Source organism: Leucopleurus acutus (assembly GCF_964270905.1).
Source record: "Leucopleurus acutus genome assembly, chromosome: 15".
Taxonomy (NCBI): Eukaryota; Metazoa; Chordata; class Mammalia; order Artiodactyla; family Delphinidae; genus Leucopleurus; species Leucopleurus acutus.
The window spans coordinates 8061541-8082173 of NC_139157.1; the positions used below are offsets into that span (position 1 = coordinate 8061541).

The 20633-nt window shown below is 50.8% G+C and overlaps 1 protein-coding gene across 1 annotated transcript; it reads right to left on the bottom strand.

Moving 5' to 3' along the window:
- Positions 1–231: 231 nt before the first annotated feature.
- Positions 232–19116, bottom strand: PNLDC1 (PARN like ribonuclease domain containing exonuclease 1; the record flags this gene model as incomplete). The annotated part of the gene is made up of 19 exons (XM_082856126.1): positions 232–295; positions 1485–1583; positions 1687–1862; positions 2168–2267; positions 4213–4255; positions 4452–4505; positions 4940–5004; positions 7929–7984; positions 9229–9314; positions 10909–10978; positions 11509–11652; positions 11844–11920; positions 13667–13767; positions 15058–15146; positions 15329–15452; positions 16202–16241; positions 18224–18297; positions 18581–18638; positions 19041–19116. The coding sequence occupies 19 exons, from the start codon at positions 19114–19116 to the stop codon at positions 232–234; spliced, it is 1596 nt and encodes a 531-aa protein (XP_082712252.1).
- Positions 19117–20633: the final 1517 nt, after the last annotated feature.

Sequence of the window (20633 nt, forward strand, 5' to 3'; positions counted from 1 at the left end):
CAGGGGTGTGGCTTCCCCCCGGTCATTTATAGAAAGAAAAGTTTTGGCCACATACAAAGGATTTATCATTGATAATATTTACAGAATTTCACATTCAACACATAACAAAACTCCTCGTAAGGACCGCGCAGACCCACATGCAAGTAGGATGTGATTTGAACAAAAGAAGCCAGGACGGCAGCCCCGGGATCGCGCGGAGACAGGACGGGACTGCAGGCGGCCTTGCTGCGCTCAGGGGCGAGCTCCTCCCAGCAGAAACGCGATAAAGGCCCAGGTGGTGACTACGCCACAGACCCTGCAAGACAATGACACCGGTCAGCGGCCTGGATGGCGCGGGAGACCCCGCGTGCGCCCAGCAGGTGTGAGAGTGCCTGCGCAGGCTGGCCCCTCTTCCTTCCCGGCTACGTTCGCCCGGGTGCTATTTTCTTTCCATCCCTCTCCCGGCGCCAACATTCTCTGGAGGCTAGAATGGCTCTGGGACACAGAGGGCACCTTTCCCAGTGATTTACGTTGGAGGTTGAGGGGGGAGAAGACTGCCTAGCAGCCAAGCTTTCTTCTTCAACGATGTGGTTTTCGACGGGTCTGGCTCCTAACAGGAAACCAAAATCCTTCAAGCTCATTTAACAGCAGCTCTGTCTTCCCAGTTGCTCAGACCAAAAACCCTGGGTTTAAACTTGACCCTGCTCCTGTCTGTCTGATCTCACCTTCGGCACCCCCCGACTCCCCCGACCTGCCACTAAGCGGTCCAAGCCGCAGCCGCACAGCGTGACCAGGTGACCTGGCTTCCTGACGTCCCCCTGCCCTGTGTCCCCCAACGTCTCCACGCAGAGCCCTGCGCCACTGAACCTCCGGCGGCCGACCCAGCTTCTCCCGCAGTCCTCAGCCGCGCCCCCTGCTGGTCGCAACCCGCCGGCTTCCGTAGCCTTGCCTGCTGCTCCTGGTTTCGTCTGGTAGCTTTGTCACTGCCCCTCCACACGCCAGGAGCACCACGCCCCCAAGAGGGCCCCTCCCCGCTGCCTCCTCTGCCTGGACACCGTCCCCCGCCCCGCGTCGCCGTGCCTGGCTCACTCCCCACCAGCGACACCCCTCCACCCCCGCCCTGGGCCTTCTGTGAGGGCCCCATCTTCTCCTTTAAAGAGCAACCTGCCCCCAGGCCAGCCCTCCCGCTTCCCGACCCTGCTCGTTTCTAACACTCATCACCTAACAGACCATGCAGGTCACTCGTTTATCACCCCCACTCCAGTGCGAGCTCCACGAGAACAGGGGGTTTTGTTTCACCCACGGATGAAGCCCTGGAACCTAGGACAGTGCCGAAGACAGCACGTGCTCGATCAACGTCTGCTGAGCGTCACTGAACGACGTTTGGTCCAGCGTGCTGGTCAACGACCCCTTGCCCAGCGCACGCCGGCTAGCGAGCTGTGCTCGACTCACACCCAGCTGGGACCACCGGCAAGTCCGAAGCAGCCTCAGTCCCGGTCACTTACTGTAACAGGCAGCTGACGTTGGGGGAGTGTCTCCAGTAGCGGTACACGGAGACCTGCAGGGTGGGGTGGCACCTGTACTCCTTCAGGATGCTCCGGGTGCTGCCGAAAGAAGGGCTCGGTCAGGCGCGCAAGCACCACAGCTGCTCCGAGCGGCTGGAGTGGCTGCGGTTGGAGGGCGGGAGCTGAGAGCCGAGGCACCTACTCCTTAAACTTATTGGTCAGAAGCAGGAAGTGGCTCCCCACCAGTCTCCTGACGTCAAACTTGCAGAGGTTCTGAAACTCGCGGTAGACTTGCTGCTCGCTGACCCCGGGCCACCTCCTGACGGTAACAATGAGGATGGGAGGGCGGATACTGGGGTAATCTGGACCCGAAAAATTCTAGAAGACAGGAAGGAGAACAGATTTTCCACAGTTCCTACTGACTGACTACCTACCCAGCTGGAAAATCCTGCGAGAGAAACTAGGACAGGCCCTGCAAGCAGTGGGGAGGAGAGGAGAGGAGGAAGGAACGAGCGAGCTCACCTTGGCTCAGGCGGGAAAACACAGGAGACAGTCACAGGCTTAGTGGGGCGTGAGCGCCCTCTCTGGCCGCGTTTGGTGGCCGTCAGAAGCCCCTGATAGCCCCCAGAGCCCCAAGCTGCCTCCAGCCTCTGAATGGGGGGAGCAAAATGAAGTCTACTTACGATCTTGGGGACCCCGGCTCGGATAAGATTCACCTGGTTCACATAGGGAGCCAGCACGTCGAGGTACAGCGGGAAGGAGGGCTTGGGGATGGGAAGAACCCTACGAGGACAGAAAACCCCAAAGCCTTCAGGCCCACGGGGGGTGTCCCACGTCCCCGGCCGCAGCTGAGTCTCTGGTGACAACGGGCAAGGTGCTGCCCGAGACCCTCCCCTCACAGGCTCTGGGACTTCTGTTGACGGGCCTCCCCCACACGACCAGCGAGCTCTCACCACGGCCCGAGTCAAGGGAGAACTTCCAGGGGTCACCACCTGTTGGTGGCCGTCTGGTAAAGGCCCCTAAGCTCACCAACATCAGCCACAGGCTCAGGGGACGAGTGAGGCCCCTGTGCAGAGGAAGGTCCACTCCATCGCCCCTCGACGAGACTGCAAATGGCCGTCCCTCGCCCCACAGCCTCGTCCTGACTCAGCCTCGCCTCCACCCAGACACCACCACGTACCTGAGCACAGGCCCGCAAGAAAGCACAGCCCTTGGCACCAGGCAGGCCTGGCTGCTACGGAGCTTCTCTAAACCTAGGATGGTTTCTAGGTTTGGAGGATTAAAAGAAATTGGGGCTTCCCTGGTGGCGCAGTGGTTAAGAATCCACCTGCCAATGCAGGGGAAAACGTGTTCGAGACCTGGTCCGGGAAAATCCCACATGCTGCGGAGCAACTAAGCCCGTGCGCCACAACTACTGAGCCTGAGCTCTAGAGCCCACGAGCCACAACTACTGAGCCCGTGCACCTAGAGCCCATGCTCCGCAACAAGAGAAGCCACCGCAATGAGAAGCCCGCGCACCGCAATGAAGAGTAGCCCCCGCTCGCCGCAACTAAAGAAAGCGCGTGCACAGCAACGAAGACCCAACGCAGCCAAAAATAAATAAATTAATTAATTAACATTTTTTTTTAATTAAAAAAAAAGAAATGAAGGACACAAGGTCCAGGTACTAAGGCACCAATAGGCTCCACTGTCTCAGCTGCCCTCACAGTCAGAGCACAGGGAAGGAGACGGGGGCGGGGGTTTCTTACTGAAGCTATAAGCCTTACGTCAATGTGTCATAGGCTATTTCTGTGTATAATACCCTTTACCAAAAGAGACAAATTAGGCAGTACCCACATTAACAGGGTAGAGTCTGAAAATGTTTAAGTCAGTCCCAAAGAACACAGTTTTGATCAGCTCCTTCCCCTGGCCTGCTAAATCCTACTTTTATTTTTTAAAAAAAAAATACCTTCTTGAATTTATGGCACGAGGTGTCTCATGTTGGATTTGTTTGTTTGTTTCTGTTACTTGATTTTGGCCGTGCTGCACAGCATGTGGGATCTTAGTTCCCCAACCAGGGATCGAACCCGTGCCCCCTGCATTGGAAGCACAGAGTCTCAACCACTGGACCGCCAGGGAAGTCCCTAAATCCTACTTAACGTGTGTACGCAGCAAGGATGTGCCACAGCATGCCCAGTTCACGTGTGCAGCTGTTGCCTACGAGCCCAGCACCGCAGGCATCCAGGATGGCGACACCCCGAGAAAATGCGTTTAAGATTGCAAGTTGAGGCTTTAAGAACCTGTCCCCTGTGTGCCTTATTCCAAGTCACTGCCCTGCTCCCCAGCCTGACTGTGTGAACCCCGAGGACGGATCATTTGTTGGCCCACATGCTTTGCCCTCCCACCTCACTGCAGTTCACTAGACACGAGGAAACGGGAGGGTGACAGACGGAGCAAGCATACCGGGGCGGGGGCGGAGCCCAAGCCTCACCCCCTGTCCTGGCGTCCCGACAGTGACTCTCCCCAGGCCGACACAAGAGGCGGGGGGCCAGGGCCAGCCCCAGGGTGGGAGGAAGGCTGGGAAAGGCTGCCTGTGGAGGAGGGCTGCTTCCATAAATGTGTCATTTACACAATGACACTCGCATCCTCCTTCTTCGGGAGAGTGTGGGAGCCCCGAGGGCTTGGTTTACAGGGAGGGCTCAACAAATCCTGACCACTGATGAGATCGCAGGATGATGGGAACACTCACCCGTGCGCTCTCCATAGGAGCAAGTGGGCCACCTTCAAAAGAACTGGAAAAAAAGCAGCTAGAAATGTGACAGATGTCAAGGCGCAATCGGATCGCTTTTTCAAAATATGCAAACTCAGGCCTTATTTCCACATGTGCCACCCACCTGGAAGTAAAGGCGGGGGGTGGGGGGATAGGGATGGCGGGGGATGACTGAAAATAGGACAGGGGTCTCCCTTTAAAAGGGCAGCAACTCTCACCTGATCCGCACAGGAAGGCATCGTATGCTGCTTCATGGGGATACTTTGTCTCAACTGAAGTGTTTTTCCAGAAGCAGGAGAGACGGTTAAGCAGCGATTAGAACACAGCCCGGGAAAGGACTCTCCCCCAACCCCGCCCCAGTTCCACACCCACATCGGCTGTGCACACACAGCCAACTAGCGGTTGTTCCTGCAGAGACCACGCACCCTTCTCTCAGCCACACCCCACTGTGACCTAGGACCTCCCCACGGCAGCAAGAGCGCCCACGGGAGGTGGAAGCACAGGGCTTCCGGACAGACGGACGCCCCTGGGACCTCTGACGCCTTCTGGGACGGCTCCTTTCGATCGGGCGGTTATAATATGGACACGGCACGGGAAAAGCCCCACCCGGCCCTCCCACACCTGCCACGTGGAGACCCGGCTTGAGCTCCAGCACCTCAAAGCCGTGCCAACCTCGGAGGAGCACAGCTCAGGCAAACATACGTACCGTATTTTTCACATTTGCTTGCGTGAATAATCACTGGCCCAGAATTCTTGGTGGGATTCAAGTCACTATTAGAGAAGAAAGATGGATAGAAAACGTTCGCTGACAATCCTTTCTCGTTCTCCCCTCATCCTCTTAACAAATAAAAATGTCCTCAGTACTGGGACTCCTTGAAAATCACAACAAAACACAGCTCTAATATAAAATAAGACAAACAAACAAAACAAAACACGGATCCAGGCATGGGCAGACAGGTCTTGGTAACCAGGCAACGGGACAGATGAAAGAACAGCAGAGCCAGAGGCTCCAACGGCGTCATTCTGAGCATTTACCAGGCGCAGGACCCCAGCCCGGGCATCAGGATCAACCCTATGCTGGCTCTGCCCCCGGGAGCCTGCTGTTCGGCGCATCCTAGAAATGCGACGCCCGAGGCGTGAGCAGTGCACGCCTGGCTATCGAGGGACAGGCCTTCGGGAGGGAAGCCTTCCTGAAGTCGGTGGTCCTACAGGAGAGTCCTGAACCCCAGGGACTCACCTGGTTGAGGAAATGGGGCAGCGCCAGACACTTCAAGCCAAGAGAAGAGCACGCAGAGAAGCGAGGGAGAGGGCGAAGCCCGCAGTGAAGGGCAGGGGCCGGGAAAGAGCTCGAACGTTACGGGGCAGCTTCAGGAACCAGAGGAAGACTCTGACCAGAAAAATGGTCAAGTTCACATTGTAAAAGATCACTCAAGTGGCAGCCCGGCAGATAAAGTAGGTCAGGCCACCAAGCTAACCGGGGAGGAGCTACTGCCACCATTGGAATAAAAAATAAAGGCCTCAGGGAAGGCAATGCTCCTGGGCATGCAGAAAAAGGAACCGGTTTCCAGGACATCTAGGGAGTAAAACCTACAGGCCTTGACTAGAAGACGCTGGTGGCCCAGCTCTGGGTCTCCTTCCAGGTCTCAGCTCTGGCACGTGGGTGAACGCGGCTGGCATTCGACAGGGAAGCCGTCCCTTCATCTGTTTTCCAACAGAATCTATCGGTAGCTCTCTATATGCTTCATATCTCTGAACCCTGATTTCCTCACATGCTCCTAAGCCGCAAGGCGGCCATTGCTCTGGGGGCCGGCTCTCAAGGTGACTCACGAAGCTCGTGAGAGGCAAAGCTGGGATTTACACCCAGCAAGTCTCGATGCAGAGCCTGCGGACTGAAACCAAGATTCCCTCTCACACCTGCACACGAGCCATCGGCACAGCGCCTGGCGCCGTCGGGATGTGGCAGAAGTTGCTCCAGACACGGTAGCGGGTTTGACGGGCAGAGAGGAGGGCCAAGCAGAAGGTGCCTGCGGCCACGTGGTGCAGGAACAACCAGAAGGTGGTCAGGACGCGAGGAGTCTGGAGCCGCGGTGGCACAGACGTGGTGGTCGCCGAGGCTGGGGGTGGGTGGATTCGGTCACCCAGGGGCACGGTAACGAGGAAGAAGAGGACAGTGGGGACCCTGGAAAGATGTAAGGGACCGAGTGGAAGAACGAGAGCCCGCGAGGAAGAGATTAATACACTCACCAGAAAATAAGAGAAAGCCAGGAGAGGGCGCAACGGCAGGGAAGGGGGCCGAGGGGCCCAGGGTGTCAGACGCCAGACAGAAGTTAACACTGAGCGCGAGCGCCTGCCACGCCCTGTTCCAAACGCCTGTGCGCATCTTCCCATCAGCCGGGCCCCGATACCCAGATCGAGTTCCGCGGAGGGGAGGCAACCTGACCTCAGTGGGCCCAGGAGAAGGCGAGGCCTCTGAAGAGGCCTGTTGTAGACAGAACAAGGACGGTGGTGGCAAGAGGGGAGCCCGAGGGGAGCTTCACGTTTTCTGAGTTAGAAGAAAAATGCTGATGCTGAGGGAGAGGCTGAGGACACGGCGGGGGTCAGGGGGGCACAAAGGGCAGGGAGGCTGCCGAGCGGAGGGAAGGTGCAGGGCCAGGAGGACGGACAGGCCCTGGGAGGGCAGCCCTTCGTGCCTTGGCCCCATACACAGTAGGCGTTCCCGTGTGCGGGCTGACGGGAGAGACAGTGGCGAAGACGTTAACACCGCACAAGTGTCTGCAGGGGGCTGAGACACTCCCGCCCCTAGCCTCTTGTTTTCTTAGAAATGAAGGCCAGGAGGGCCGTGTGAGAAAGGAAGAGATGAAGCCTAAGGGGCCAGAGGAGACGATCACGTCGGAAATCACTGATGCCATGAGCCGAAAAGAGCATCTATGGGAGACTCAAGAGGCCAGTGCGGCTCCGGCCAGGCATCTTCAGGGGCCCCCGTGCCAGTGGCTGGATGACAGTGAGCCACAGAGACACAGCTTCTTTCCAAAAAGGTCTCACCTTCAACTGCTCCCGACGCCACCCTCTCCCCGCTCCGGTTTGCTGGTCCCCCCAGTTGGGGACAAAGGAGTGGGCAGAGAAGCCCCCATCCACTCCAGGCCTTCCAGGCAACACACTCCTGCCAGCACATGCCCGCAGCGTGGCTGGGACATGAGGGAAGACAGGGTCGCTGTTCCTGTAGGAAGGGCAGGAACTCACCCGGTACTAGGACCGTTCACTCACTCCAGTGTTTAATGTGCACCTACTATGCCTCGCACTGCTGTAGGCCTGAGAGAAACATCAAGGTCCAAAAGAAGAACAAAATCTGTTCCCATGGAGCTAATCACTCCAATAATCAAACAGATCACAGGAAAAATAAAACCCCGGCCAACAGAAAACAACAGATAATTAAACAGCTGTAGGTATTTGACCAGGCCCCTTCCCCTCCAGAAGGGGGTTTCGCAACCTCAGTACCAGTAACATTTGGGGCTGGAGAATTCTTTGGGTTGGGGGCTGTCCTGTGCATCCTGGCCTCTACTCACTAGGTACCAGTAGCACCCCTGAACTCTAACGACCAAAAACATCTCACTGTTGCCAAATGTGCCCTGGGGAGCAAAATCGCCCCAAGTGAGAACCCCTGATCTATAAGCAGCTCCAAAAAACAGCTTTCTTACCTGTTTAGGACTTCATAAACTTCTAAAAGACTTGAAACCCTTGGGAAATTCAGTTCCTATAATATGGAAAACAAATTAGGGAGAATAAGACATTTGTGGTTATGTTTATTATCTGCTTCAGGTATTACCAAATGGCCATTAAAATGACCTGGAAAATGCAAACTCCTATAAACTCCTCTCTTTACATACACCTATATTTATTCCTTAATTCGGATGTCAGGGTACCTAGTGTCCTTGGGTTTTCTATAAGGGACCCGGCAACCCAGCCTAAGAAAACTGCCACAAACACAACACAGCAACTTCCTTCAAAGACAAGTGTTTTAGGGGTTGAGAAACACAGCACTCCAAGGCACAAGACTGCGGCCAAGGACACATTACGCAGGGCACTAGGTACTCTAAGGGACTGCCAGGTCCCCAAGGCCTAGAGTTCACCTCATCTCACGTGCAGTGGAGACTGGTTTGCACTAGTTGCCTCAGATCAGCCCCCGCGTCCTTCCCGCTTGGCACTAGAACTCCGTTCCGTGGAGATGCGCAGCGTCACAGAACACCGTCAGCTAGAAATACGTGAGGTACGAGTAATACGCGTGTCTCTGGGCAAAGATGTGCCAAGTAGCCCAGTGCCGTTTTTGTGGTTTCCTTACCGAACAGTTCATTCTGATCAGCTTAAAGCTTTATCTACAACACTGATCTGGCTCCCCTTGCTTGCTTCCTCAGTTTTAACTTCTAGACCAGCTGGGTGCTTCCGTCCTCCACACAACCTCAGCTGCAGAACAGAAGTCACCCGGCAGCTGTAGAAATGCCACTCCCGGCCCCTCTACACCAGAGAAGCTGAAGGTGGGGTCTGGGTGTCAGTGTTTACCCTCCCAGGTGATTCTAATGTATCTGGGTTGAAATCCCACGGCCCTAATGCTCAGTAAAGATAAAATTTTTCAAGTGGGATCCCTGCCCCCAACCCTGACGCTCTTTAAGCACGTTGCAAACACTCACTGTGTATACACCAAGCTCTAGAACAAGTTGTTCTGCTGTGCTATCTAAATAAGCCCGTGGGCTACACACCAGTAAGTCAAAACGTGAGAACTTGAATGAAGGAAGGAAGGAAAAAAAAATCACACATAAGCCAGCATCACTCAGAGGTGGTAGAATAAAAAAAGAAAACCAATACTGGCTGTAAAATACGAGAAAAGGGTTCAAGGAAACGTTCAAGGAACGCACGCTCTCGTTCTTTTGAAAAGAACGAGAAAGCTAAGCGTTAGTGGGACAAACGAAGCTTTCCTTTCCCCAGAGCAGTTTAACTTATTACCTTCCAGATATCCTTGGCCACACTTTTGGTGTCAATGAGAACAGGAAATAGGTTGTGGATATTCACCTTAAATTCTTCATAGCTTTCTGAAGGGAAAGACCCAGACAGTCAGAAGTGAGTTCATTGGTAAAAATGGGAAGAAATTCTCCAATCTAGCTTGTCACCAACACTGGCTAATAAAGCAAGTAAAACAAAATAGGAATTGAAAACATCCTTACTCCTAATCATCAAGGATTTCTGAATCTCAAACCAACCTGACATCACCATTTGTAACAGCAAAAGCTAAACGGTTTTCCTAAATTCAGGCCAACATTAGTTAACGCAATTTGCAAAGTTCTAGCCAATAGAAAAGGGAGAACGAGGTATGACTGGAAAGGCAGATGTGAAGTCTGTAAATAACGGTTCAAAGAAAAATCCAGTAAGTTAAAAATTATAAGTGCCTTGATAAAAATTACCTATTAATTCACGTATTTATCAAAATTATACCTGCATATAGTTGTCTGCAAAACAAACCAACCCAAACCCCTCTGCTAGCCCTCTTCTCACTGCCCTCCCATTTCCTACTCCCCAAAGGCAACGACCTTCAATTTTTTCTTTCGGAGTTTATTCCCACATCTCTAAATAACATGCTTACGCTGCTCGGTGATTTCCCGGTTTGGGGTCCTCACTAACTGTTGACTCCCACGAGGTAAGAAAATAATCACCCCTTCTACCTCGTACGCCTCACCGTTGAGAGCACCTGTGCATTACTCACCAAGGGGCCAGGTGGTCTCCTCCAATGACTTCCTTTCTGACACAGCTTTTGTTCCAGCAATTTTTTTGTTTGGTTGTTTGCTTAGTCTTTTGGCGAGCGATTATCTTACCCTTAATTCTCCCCAAGTTCTCTCAAGATGCTCAAACTGAGGTGTTTTTTTTATCAATTCATTTCCTAGAGAACTCTCTCCTAGAACCTTCTCACCCCTTTCAATCTACACTGGTGTTCTCAGTACATTGTTAGTTCATTTAATCCCCAAACAACTCTGATATCCATACTGTTGATATCATTTCCCCCGTTTTACAGACATGGAAACAGAACAGGCACGTTTAAGTAACTTGCTTGAGATCGCACGTAACAATGGTGGGATGAGGCCTCAACATGACATCTGAATGCGTGCTTTTAACTGCTATGTCACACTTCTGTGTGTCCAATGGCATCAGTCATGGAAAAGACTGGGACAGGCATAAGTCAGTACCACGTGGCCATTAAATGATTTTAGGTTAATGACATAAATGAATGCTTTTGGCAAGTGAAGAAAAGCCAAAATCAAAATCATATGCGCAGTGTGGTCAAATATGTAAAAACCCACAACACAGGGAAAAGCAAAAAGTGTCAGGATTATAGCTGTGATTACACGTCCCCTGCCCGTCTCTGACTTTGCTAAGTCTTATGCAATAAGACTGAACAATTTCCGTAACAGGGGGGAAGAGTATCAATTCAAACGTAAGTTTTTCTCCTGGAGAAAGTCCCCCAGCTCCAGGAAAATGTAACAGGCACAGATGTACGCGACCTCTCCGGAAACCTGTGAGGCTCTGGGGATGGCTGCGTGTGTAGGGGCTCCCTCAGGGGCACGATTCTGGGCCAATCCCCTTGCCAGATGGCAAGCTAAGATCAGAGGAAGGAGAAGGATGGTCTGTCCCTACCTGGGAGAGGTCTGAAGAACTTCTCATGGAGATGCAGCAGATCCATCATCATATTATGTCCCACTAAGGGCTACTTGGAGGAAATCGACAGGTGAGAGAAATGAAATTTTAAAAATAAAACAGACGCCATAGACTAACTGCTGTCTCCGGCAAAGGGTGTAGCTTTAGAACCCACTGCATTCTGACGACACGGTAATCCCATCCCCACCTGCATTCCACTCCCATGAAAGGTAGCCTGACTGCTTAAAGGCCAGAAAAGCAAAGCAGTGAGTCAGAGGGACTCGAGGCCTGGGCCGCACTGGGAATCTAAGCTGTGAAGCAGACATGTGCAGTCCCCAAGTAGTTTTAGGTCAATTAGTACTGAAATGCCCACGTGTCTGAAAGGAGCAAAGAACTAGTAATATTTCATAGGGACAGTCTTTCCCCAAATTAATCTGTCATGATTTTGTGAAAGCAAGGTTAGATCCATAAAGCCAGTTAACAAAAAGGAAGTCACTTATCTTAAGGAATCTTAGCGTGCTGTTGAAGGACCCATTAGTACCTACAGCCAAAATTACAAAAGACTGCTAAAGACCAAGGAAAGAGATATTTTTTCCCTACCTTCTGGGCTTTCACCAGCATCTGGAAAAACACAGAAAAACCCCTCGCAGAGAGAAGAATCTTCTCCTGCCAACAGCTCTCTCGATCGCAAGAGGTGTTCTCAAGATACCAGCGATGCCGTTTACTCACTTTCTTCACTGTCACCTGAAAGGAGAAGTAGAGACAAGGTCCCTGTATCCTGGGTTCCTGGGAATGGGGCCAAAAAAGTGGTCTTTCATCTCAAAAGGGAGGAGAGGGAGCGGGGGAGAAGAAGCCTTTCACAGAGGCCAGATTTGGCCAAACGAGAGAGAAATGATAGAGCCACCGAGGCCGCCCCCCTCCAGGTGGGAACTCACCCCCTGGTCTCTCATCACCGTCCAGATGTCGGGGAGGGCCTTCCTCAGCACAAGCTGGACCTCGAAGGCCTGGAAGCCTGCAGCAAGGAAACAAGACTTGCACAGAACCACTGCAGACCCTGGAACGGCAGTCCACCCTCCCCTCAAGAGAAGCCCGAGAGGAAAAGCGGCTGAGAGATGGACGGATCAAGTGGAAAGACAGCTCTTAGGTATGCGCAAGCCCACAAGGCCAAGCGACAAGGATGGCACGGCACGATCTAGGGCAGCTTTCTTGAAGTTTCTGATCTCGGGGCCACTCTTAAATTGAGGACCCCAAAGAGTCTTTGTGTGTGGGGGGGTACAGGTCTTGATATTCATCATGTTAGAAATTAAAACTATACATGAAATTCAAAATCGCCAAGTTTTAAAAATAATAAACCCATCACACTTTTGCCCATGATTTTGTAACATCACGTGGTGGTTATTTGGAGAACACCGGTTTCCTGAGTGATACACATCGTCCAAGTGTTCACATATCATACAATACCATGAAAAGGCACTTGTACGTATGGCCACTGATCTCGTTAGAAAGGTCTCATAAAGTTGTCAAGCTTATGGTGATAGATGCAAGCTTTCCAAAATTCCAGTCTTTTATTGAAAGCTCAAATTTCATCTCTAGCAAATACTGTGAGTGAGTCTCCCTGAAGACAAGGCTTACTTTTTTCACTTGAGAAAGTGATTGAAAATACCCACATTGAAACAACCAGTCAGTTCCTTCAAGTTATATTCCTTAGGGGAATTCCCTGGCAGTTCAGTGGTTAGGACTCAGCGTTTTCACTGCCGAGGGAGGGCCTGGGGTTCAATCCCTGGTCGGGGAACTAAGATCCCACAAGCCATGCGGCATGGCCCAAAAAAAAGAAAAATATATATATATACTTATATATACATACGTATATTTATATATATATATATACATATACACACACACACACATATATATGCTTTTAAATAAATAAGTAAATAAAAGGGAGCTAACTCAGCTCTCAACACAAAAACCTGCACAAGTGCTTTTGCTCAAGACAACCACTGTACTTCGGTAGCAGCAGCAATGTTTCATGAACTTTTATTTTTTCTGTACTTATTTTGATACACAGAATATTTTAAAAGATGAGCAATCAAATATTGAGATTTAATAAAATTAATAATTATTATTTCACGAAAAAGAATTATGTCACTAAATTCCAAGTAAAACTGGAATTTTTAAAAACTGGAAGCAGTAACAAAGAATACGACTACCAGCGTGGTCGGACGCGCCTCCCTTCGCCTGTGCTGGGGCGCCAGCCGCTCTACCCACCGCTGCTGCAGGACCATCAGTGCAAATGGCACAGTGGTAATGGCAAGTGATAGCCGAGTGGTATTCTGACAACAGTTTTGACCTTGTGAACCCCTTGCAAAGGGTCTCAGAGACCCCGGGGTCCACCGACCAGGGCTGAGAACCGCTATTCTAGGGCAGGTTCATCGTGATCCCACATTGTCCCATTGGGGGAAATTCAGAGGGATTCAGAGATTAACGACAGTAAAGCAAGAGTCCATGGGGCACCAAGGATTGGGATAAGAAGGGTGGCTCTGAATGGAACTTCACTCCTCAACCCCAAAATTCAGAATCGGTTGAAAACCCTTCCACCTCCGAATTGCGGTCAGGGCTCTATCTAACCACAAGGACCATGTGTCTGCTGAGCTGCCCCCCAGGATCCATCAGGGGAGAAGGGATGCTCCCCCACCCTCCAGCACGTGACAGCGGCCGGTTCCACAGCTCCCAGGCCGGGGAGCCACCTCCTGCCTACCGGTGATACCAGGGAGGGTCATCCAGTCGCCTTCCTCTGCCAGGTCCAGCCAGCGCGTCACCTCGTCAATCACCACCTTGATTTGGTCTTTATCCAGAGAACTGAAAATGGGCACAGTGAAGCGGGAATGCTGGGGAAGACCACAGAACCACGAGACAGCGCTAACGGGGGAGAGGCTTCTGAAGGCTCCTGTTTCAACACTGTGATCTCGGCAAGAAAATGGACCCCAAAGAGACCACTTCTTTTCTGAGTCTTGTTTTGCGACAGGAAGCCAATCACTTGGCCTCTACCCTCTGGTCTGTCCTCAGGAGCCCTTCTGCCCCTCCCTCGGACAGGCCTATGGGCGGGAGGACGCTGGCATGCAGCCCACACTGAACAACACCATCAGCCCTATCTTCTCAATGCTGCTCTCAGAGGTGAAAAAGCACCACCTGCTGAAGCATGGAAAAGACAGCAACTTTGGTAAGTACACCTTCTCCTGCGTTAGAAATATAAGGACATGATGTTATGTTGAGAAAAGGAAAGACTTTTCTCCAACACTTGAAGATAACAGAAGATTAAAAATTCAATTTGTTTTTCCCTTCCAAAAGGTATTTTTATATAAAACCACAAACAGACACTAAAAAAAAAATTCCCAGATTACATAATTATCTGGACGAGATAATCGTAACATTCCAGAACTAAAAGCTGTCTAATTTAACCCCTTCTTGAGACAGGCAAAGAGTCGCAAGCTCAAAGAGCTTAGAGGACTGGTTCAAAACCAGAAAGCTAGCGGACAGCAGGGCCTGTGTGGGCCCGGGCGGCCTGCTCCTTCCAGCACACAACGCGGCTGTGCAGGCCTGGCCCCAGCCCTACAGTACAACTGGGTTTCAAGTACAACAAGAGGCACTGGAGGCCAAAGAAAAAAGGCAGAGATCCTGCCCTGGGGAACACAGCAGCGTCAGGCACGTGGGGCAACGTGCCCAAGCCAAGGCATGTGACTACCTGGTCAAGGCTACCTGTGATTTACCTTGAAAAATCCCTAAGATCACGTGGGAGGCCAACATAACATCTCACAGGGAGGCCAACAGAGCCATCTTCCCCTCCAGCCCTGGAATGGGGTTCCTGCCTCTTTGAGTACCAAATTAACAGTCAGTTCTTTCTCCCCTTCATTGTTAAACACTAAAATCACACACTACCCAGTGAGAGATTTCTTATCTCAGGCCTGAGAACGGTATCACCAGCACTTCAGGCTGTTGCGTTTGACTGAGCGTGAGTCCAGGAAGCTACGCCAGCTAAAGGTGATGGTGTGAGGTCAGCCTGTCCTGGAGACAGCACGTCTACGCACAGGAAAGCCAGAAACACACCAGCAGCAAAGAAACCCACAAAGCACCCGGAGAAGCAGGCTTTACCTGCGAACTCTCCAGTTCCCAGTCAGGATGCTGTGTTTAATTTTCTTCTCCTGTTCTTCGTTCATATATGGGATTCCATTCTTGAGAAACTGAAGAAAGGAACAGACAAGGAAACTAGTCAGAGGCATCCTCTGTGCTGGCAGCAGAGTGGAAAGAAACCTTCCTTGTCCGCGTTTTGAGGACAAGTCAGAAAGGGGACAGGAAATGGATTCAGACCAGGTGGGCTAGATAGCCTTGCAACCCTCCCCGGTCCCCTCCTCCAATGCTGTACCTTGTTATAATCGAAGCCATGCTCATTCAAAAACTGAACACTAGAAGCCTGGAAAGAGAACTCTGAATCCAAAATCCCAAACGTTGTAGGGAAGAGAAAGAAGTTACATGAATGGGCTTCATACCTAGAAAAAAAATACACATAAGGAGAAAAAGACGAAAACCAGTTTTAGAATTCTGGCTCACACCACAGGCTTCTGAGTGGGCTCTTCCCTCCACTTGAGAAGTACAGTTGACCCCTGAACAACACGGCGGTTAGGGGCGCCCACCGTTCATGCAGTCAAAATCCGCGTATAATTTACAGCCTGCCCTGTGTCTACACATGGGTACCGTCATTTTAGTGAAAAAAATCTGAGTATAAGTGGACCCATGCAGCTCAAACTCCGTGTTGTTCAAGGGTCCACTGTACTTGAATGTCAGCTATATCTCAAGCACTATGACTGGCATGGGGGTGGCCAATGAAAAAAGGCAGAGATCCTGCCCCTGGGGAACAAAGTCTGACGCCCCATTTGAGACAGTGGGGCTGCCATTCAGCATCCTTTCTGACTGCTGCCACCAGGGAGGCACATCACCTTCATTATAACACTGTTAATTGCAATCCTGAAGGCACACACAGGAGACAAGGAAATGGGGAGAGGAGCACCAAAGGTACAGGGGTGCTGGGAAAGGCCCCCAGAGATGGTGCTGCTTTGAGAGACCTGAAGGACCAGTGGGCATCGGCAGGGGAGGGGGGTGGCGGGCACAGAAGCCGGAGGGTCTACAGAGCACCCGGGGCCAAAGCGCTTCAGAGCCTGACGCAGAATTTGAAGGGGGAGCAGGTGGAGAAGGTAAGTGGGCAAGAGCCATGTGTTTTGCCAAAGGTCTTTATACATACTTGTTTGACTCGCCTTCAATACTGGAAAACATAGACAATCCTAGAAGAACGATGGTAGAGAGAATGAATACCAAAAGATAAGCTACCAGAAGTTAACTACAGAAAAACTTCTGAACAGTACTTTGCACCCAAAGTTATTGTACGAGCTTTAGGATAACTTCTAAAAAAGAAAGAAATGAAGAGAAGAGTCAAAACATGAGAACTGTCAAATTGTCATTCACACGGAAATTACTGAAATATAATTGTGAATGGTTGTCCAAACACAGAATGTTAAAATGACACTTCTATGGTTTTAAAACTAGTAAGAGGAAACACTAAGGAAAAAAAAGAGAAAAAAGGGATAATAAAAGAAAAAAAAGAAAACACTAAGATCTATGAAGATGTATACATTTAATTGCTTTAGAATGTCTGTACCGCTAAAAAGACCACACACAAAGTGAAAAAGATTTTGAAGTAGGGGGAAAACAATACAAACGCATCTAAGTGCTGTTTCCCATACTTTCAAAGAGGTCTCACAATTAAGAAAAACAATCACAACAGAATAATAGCAAAGGACAAGGACACAGAGCAAAACACACACATACACATACACACACACACACACACACACACACACATACACGGGTGTTCACCATCATTCACAGGAAAAGAATCAGTAAAATGTCTCATGACCTGTTTTTTAAATAAAGTTTTATTGAAATACAGCTATGCTCATTCATTTGTGTATTAACTACAGCTGATTTCTCATTAACAAGGGCAGCACTGAGTAGTTGTAACAGAGACAGTATGGCCTGCAAAACCTAAAATATTTAGTTTAGCCCTTTACAGAAACAGTTTGTTGATCCTGTATTAAAAATGTAAATCTGAACGGTAATTTTAGATCATTTTTCCTCTACCAGGTGGGCAAAAACTTAAGACTGGTAATACTCAGTGTGAGTGAGGGAAACAGACACATTCCCTGTTAGTGTAAGTCTCTGTAAGCTTCTCAGATGGTTGGTAGGAAGAGCAATAGTTAGACAACAAATGAATACTTTAATGCACATACCCCACTGCTACAAGTATACCAAACACATACATTCACAAATACACAGTAACATATAAACACTAAGACAGTCAATGCAGCCCTGTTTCATCACATACAAATGGTAACTGAAGTACTCATCATTAAGAGAGGGATCCAACAGATACATTCAGTTTGGAGTGCTATGCAACCGTTAGAAACAAACAGGAGGGCTTCCCTGGTGGCGCAGTGGTTGACAGTCCGCCTGCCGATGCAGGGGACATGGGTTCATGCCCCGGTCCGGGAAGCTCCCACATGCCGCGGAGCGGCTGGGCCCGTGAGCCATGGCTGCTGAGCCTGAGCGTCCGGAGCCTGTGCTCACAACGGGAGAGGCCACAACAGTGAGAGGCCCGCATACCGCAAAAAAAAAAAACAAACCAGGAAATCTGTATAAGCTGATATAGAAAGATCTCTAAACCCCAGTCGTGGGGAAGAAAAAAAACGATGCAGAACAACATGTTTATAGTATGATCTTGTATATGATTTTTCTTTAAAGAAAACATACAAATTTTTCCCTGAAAGATGGTACAAGTTCCTTAATGTTGATTTAGGCATGGAGATCACGTTTCTGCTTATTCTGAAGTGTTAGGTCTCGCAGGCATGACATGGCCAAAAACCAAATGAACACGCAAAATGATAGCCAGTATCTCACAAAGGCGCCAAAACTGTTTTCCCAGTAGGAAACACAAAGACAATTTTAAAAAAGGAAGAGGTCTTCCCTGGTGGCACAGTGGTTGGGGGTCCGCCTCAGGGGGTGCGGGTTCGTGCCCCGGTCCGGGAGGATCCTACGTGCTGCGGAGCGGCTGGGCCCGTGAGCCGTGGCCGCTGGGCCTGTGCGTCCGGGGCCGGTGCTCCACGGCGGGAGAGGGCGCAGCGGTGAGAGGCCCGGGCACGGCAAAAAAAAAAAGGAAGAAAGTCTCTATTTCAGTAACTTATAAGAAACAGCGGAAGATTAGACTCACCAATCTGACAGACGGTGAACTGCTGAACACTCTGACGGGTCTTGAGATACCACTCTGATGGCAAATCAAACAGACTGTGAAAAAATAGGCATCTCAGCGCAGAGGCCAGCAAGGCAGCACAGCCTCCATGCTGGATCAGCACGTCTCAACCAGGCGCAGCACTTTCCTTGTTACAACTAGAGAACCAGCGTTTCGTGGACAAGGGCCAGGTCCCCAAACCCCACACAAAATGCTGTCCTGCCCGCCCAATGCCAACAGGGTGCCTGTCGGGAAACAATGCTGGCCGGCCAGGGTGTCGTCCAGGAGCGCGCGGCCGAGAACCTCTCCAGCTCAGCTCTAAGGCAGTTTTAGCTTTACCTGATCTGCTGGGGCCCGGACGGGTTAGAACGAAGGCCAGTGAACTCTATGTCTAGACCTGCAGGGGAGGCAAGAAAGACAAGAGTCCCCAGGCGCAGGCCATCGCAAGGCTCTCTGTGCGGTAAACGCTGCTGGTGGTAAAAGTTCCGGCTCACCTTCTTGCTGCTCAAGAGGCCAGGAGAGGTCAAGAAGGGAGAACAGAGGAAGCCAAAGCAAGGACGAGCCAGGCCACCCCGTTCCACCTGGACCAAACTGGGGCCAAGGCTGTACCTGCTGCCTAACATCCCCCCCCAGGCCCGAGAAGGCACACACCCTGTCCTTCGGAGGGGCCCTGTTTGAGCCTCCTGCAGCCTGGCAACCACCCAGCCGGGCCTCACCTCTCCGCCCTCTGCCGCCCAAACCACACCCTCCCGCGGGCCAGGGGGCTGCGGCGACGAGGCCCGGAATCCTGGCGCCTTACCCACGAAGTCCGCGCCCAGGACGAGCTCCTGCAACAGAGGGAGGCTCTGCTCGAACTCATCGGCGCCCACGTCCATGGCCACGCAGCTCCGCCGAGGGCGCCCAGTGCGGCCACGTGCTGACACGCGCTTCCGCCGCGCCGCCGTCTTAAAGGGCTCGCAGCGGGGAAAACCGCTGCCCCAGCACACCGCCACCAGCCCCGGGGGCCTCTGACCAGCGGAGGGCGGCGCCGCCACCTGCCCACCCACGGGCGTTTGATCTTACACTTGGGCCCCTACGGTGAAGGGAAGCTTAGTTAGACTCCGCCCTGCCGCTCAAAGGCCATTTACCTTGCTCCGCAGCAATTTCTTCGCAATCCCTACAAGGGGAGAATATCATTTAGGTAGAATGTGAAGAGGAATGGTAGGAAAAAGAAGAGCCTGAGACAGTAGGAACGGACCAGTAAACAGCACCTGAAGGAATTGCAGTAGATCAGGTACTGCAGCTACGGTGCAGGGATAGAGGGACCGCCTCTTGTTGGTTTTCCAAATCCGCACTTCTTCCCAACTTGGCCATCGCCGCCAACATGGGTCTGTCCCATCTCCTCCCCAACAACCCGCCTTCTCCCTCTCTATTTTGCATCACTGCTGCCTTTGTAATACCTTGCATCAAACTTGCCACACAAAGCCTCAAAAATTGCCCATCAAACTGAAGTTCTTGGTACAGAGATGATCTACATCACACGCCTAGAAAAAATCCCTACCTATGGCGTCCCTTACAGGTGAGCCCTATTTTTGTCACTGTCAATTTCCAAAGCCACACTACTCCAGTCTGTGGTCTCCTTTGCATCCTCCCCTAAATTCTAGACTTGTCTGAACAGCCTTCTAGGACTGTGGTCTTCAAAGTGAGATGCTCCAATCTTTAAGAAGAGGGAAGAAAATATTAGAACTATACTATGTATTTGTAAATGTGTCCACTGGGGTACCTGTTGATCAAAAGGGAACTACTAAGCCATTGCACTCTGAAGGCCTCTCAGAGTGAATCAAACTTTTAAAAAATGTTGGTGCATACGTATTTCTTGTTAAAATAATAATACACTGAATACTTAGATTAACAGTATCGATGTTATTTCACTTCTGTATAAATATACAATTGAGAATACACATTTCAAATGTGGGGGGGGAAATGCTCTAGAAGCCACTTTAACTGCTTACTGGTTCTTCCTCTTCGCATTTGTCTTAAATAGCCAAAATCAGTTAACACCTTACTTTGATTTAGCCACTCATTTAAGAGACCCGCCGTGATTCCCATCTACCCCACTTCAATTTTAAATTAACCTGAATGTACTTCAAGCTTCATCTCCTACCTAACAAATTTTCACTTGATGGCAAACTTAGCATACACTAACCCTGTCCATTTCCTTTCCTCACTGCATTCCTTTCTTCTTTCAAACCTGGTTCTGTTAGGATCCAGGAGCCCAACTGAGGTTAGGATTTGCCCCTTTTATCTTCACATGACTGTTTATAATAAATTGACTGATATTGACATCTCTTATTAAAAAAACACCTCCACACCCTGAGCGGCAACCCAGCCACGGTGACAAATGCATAAACCT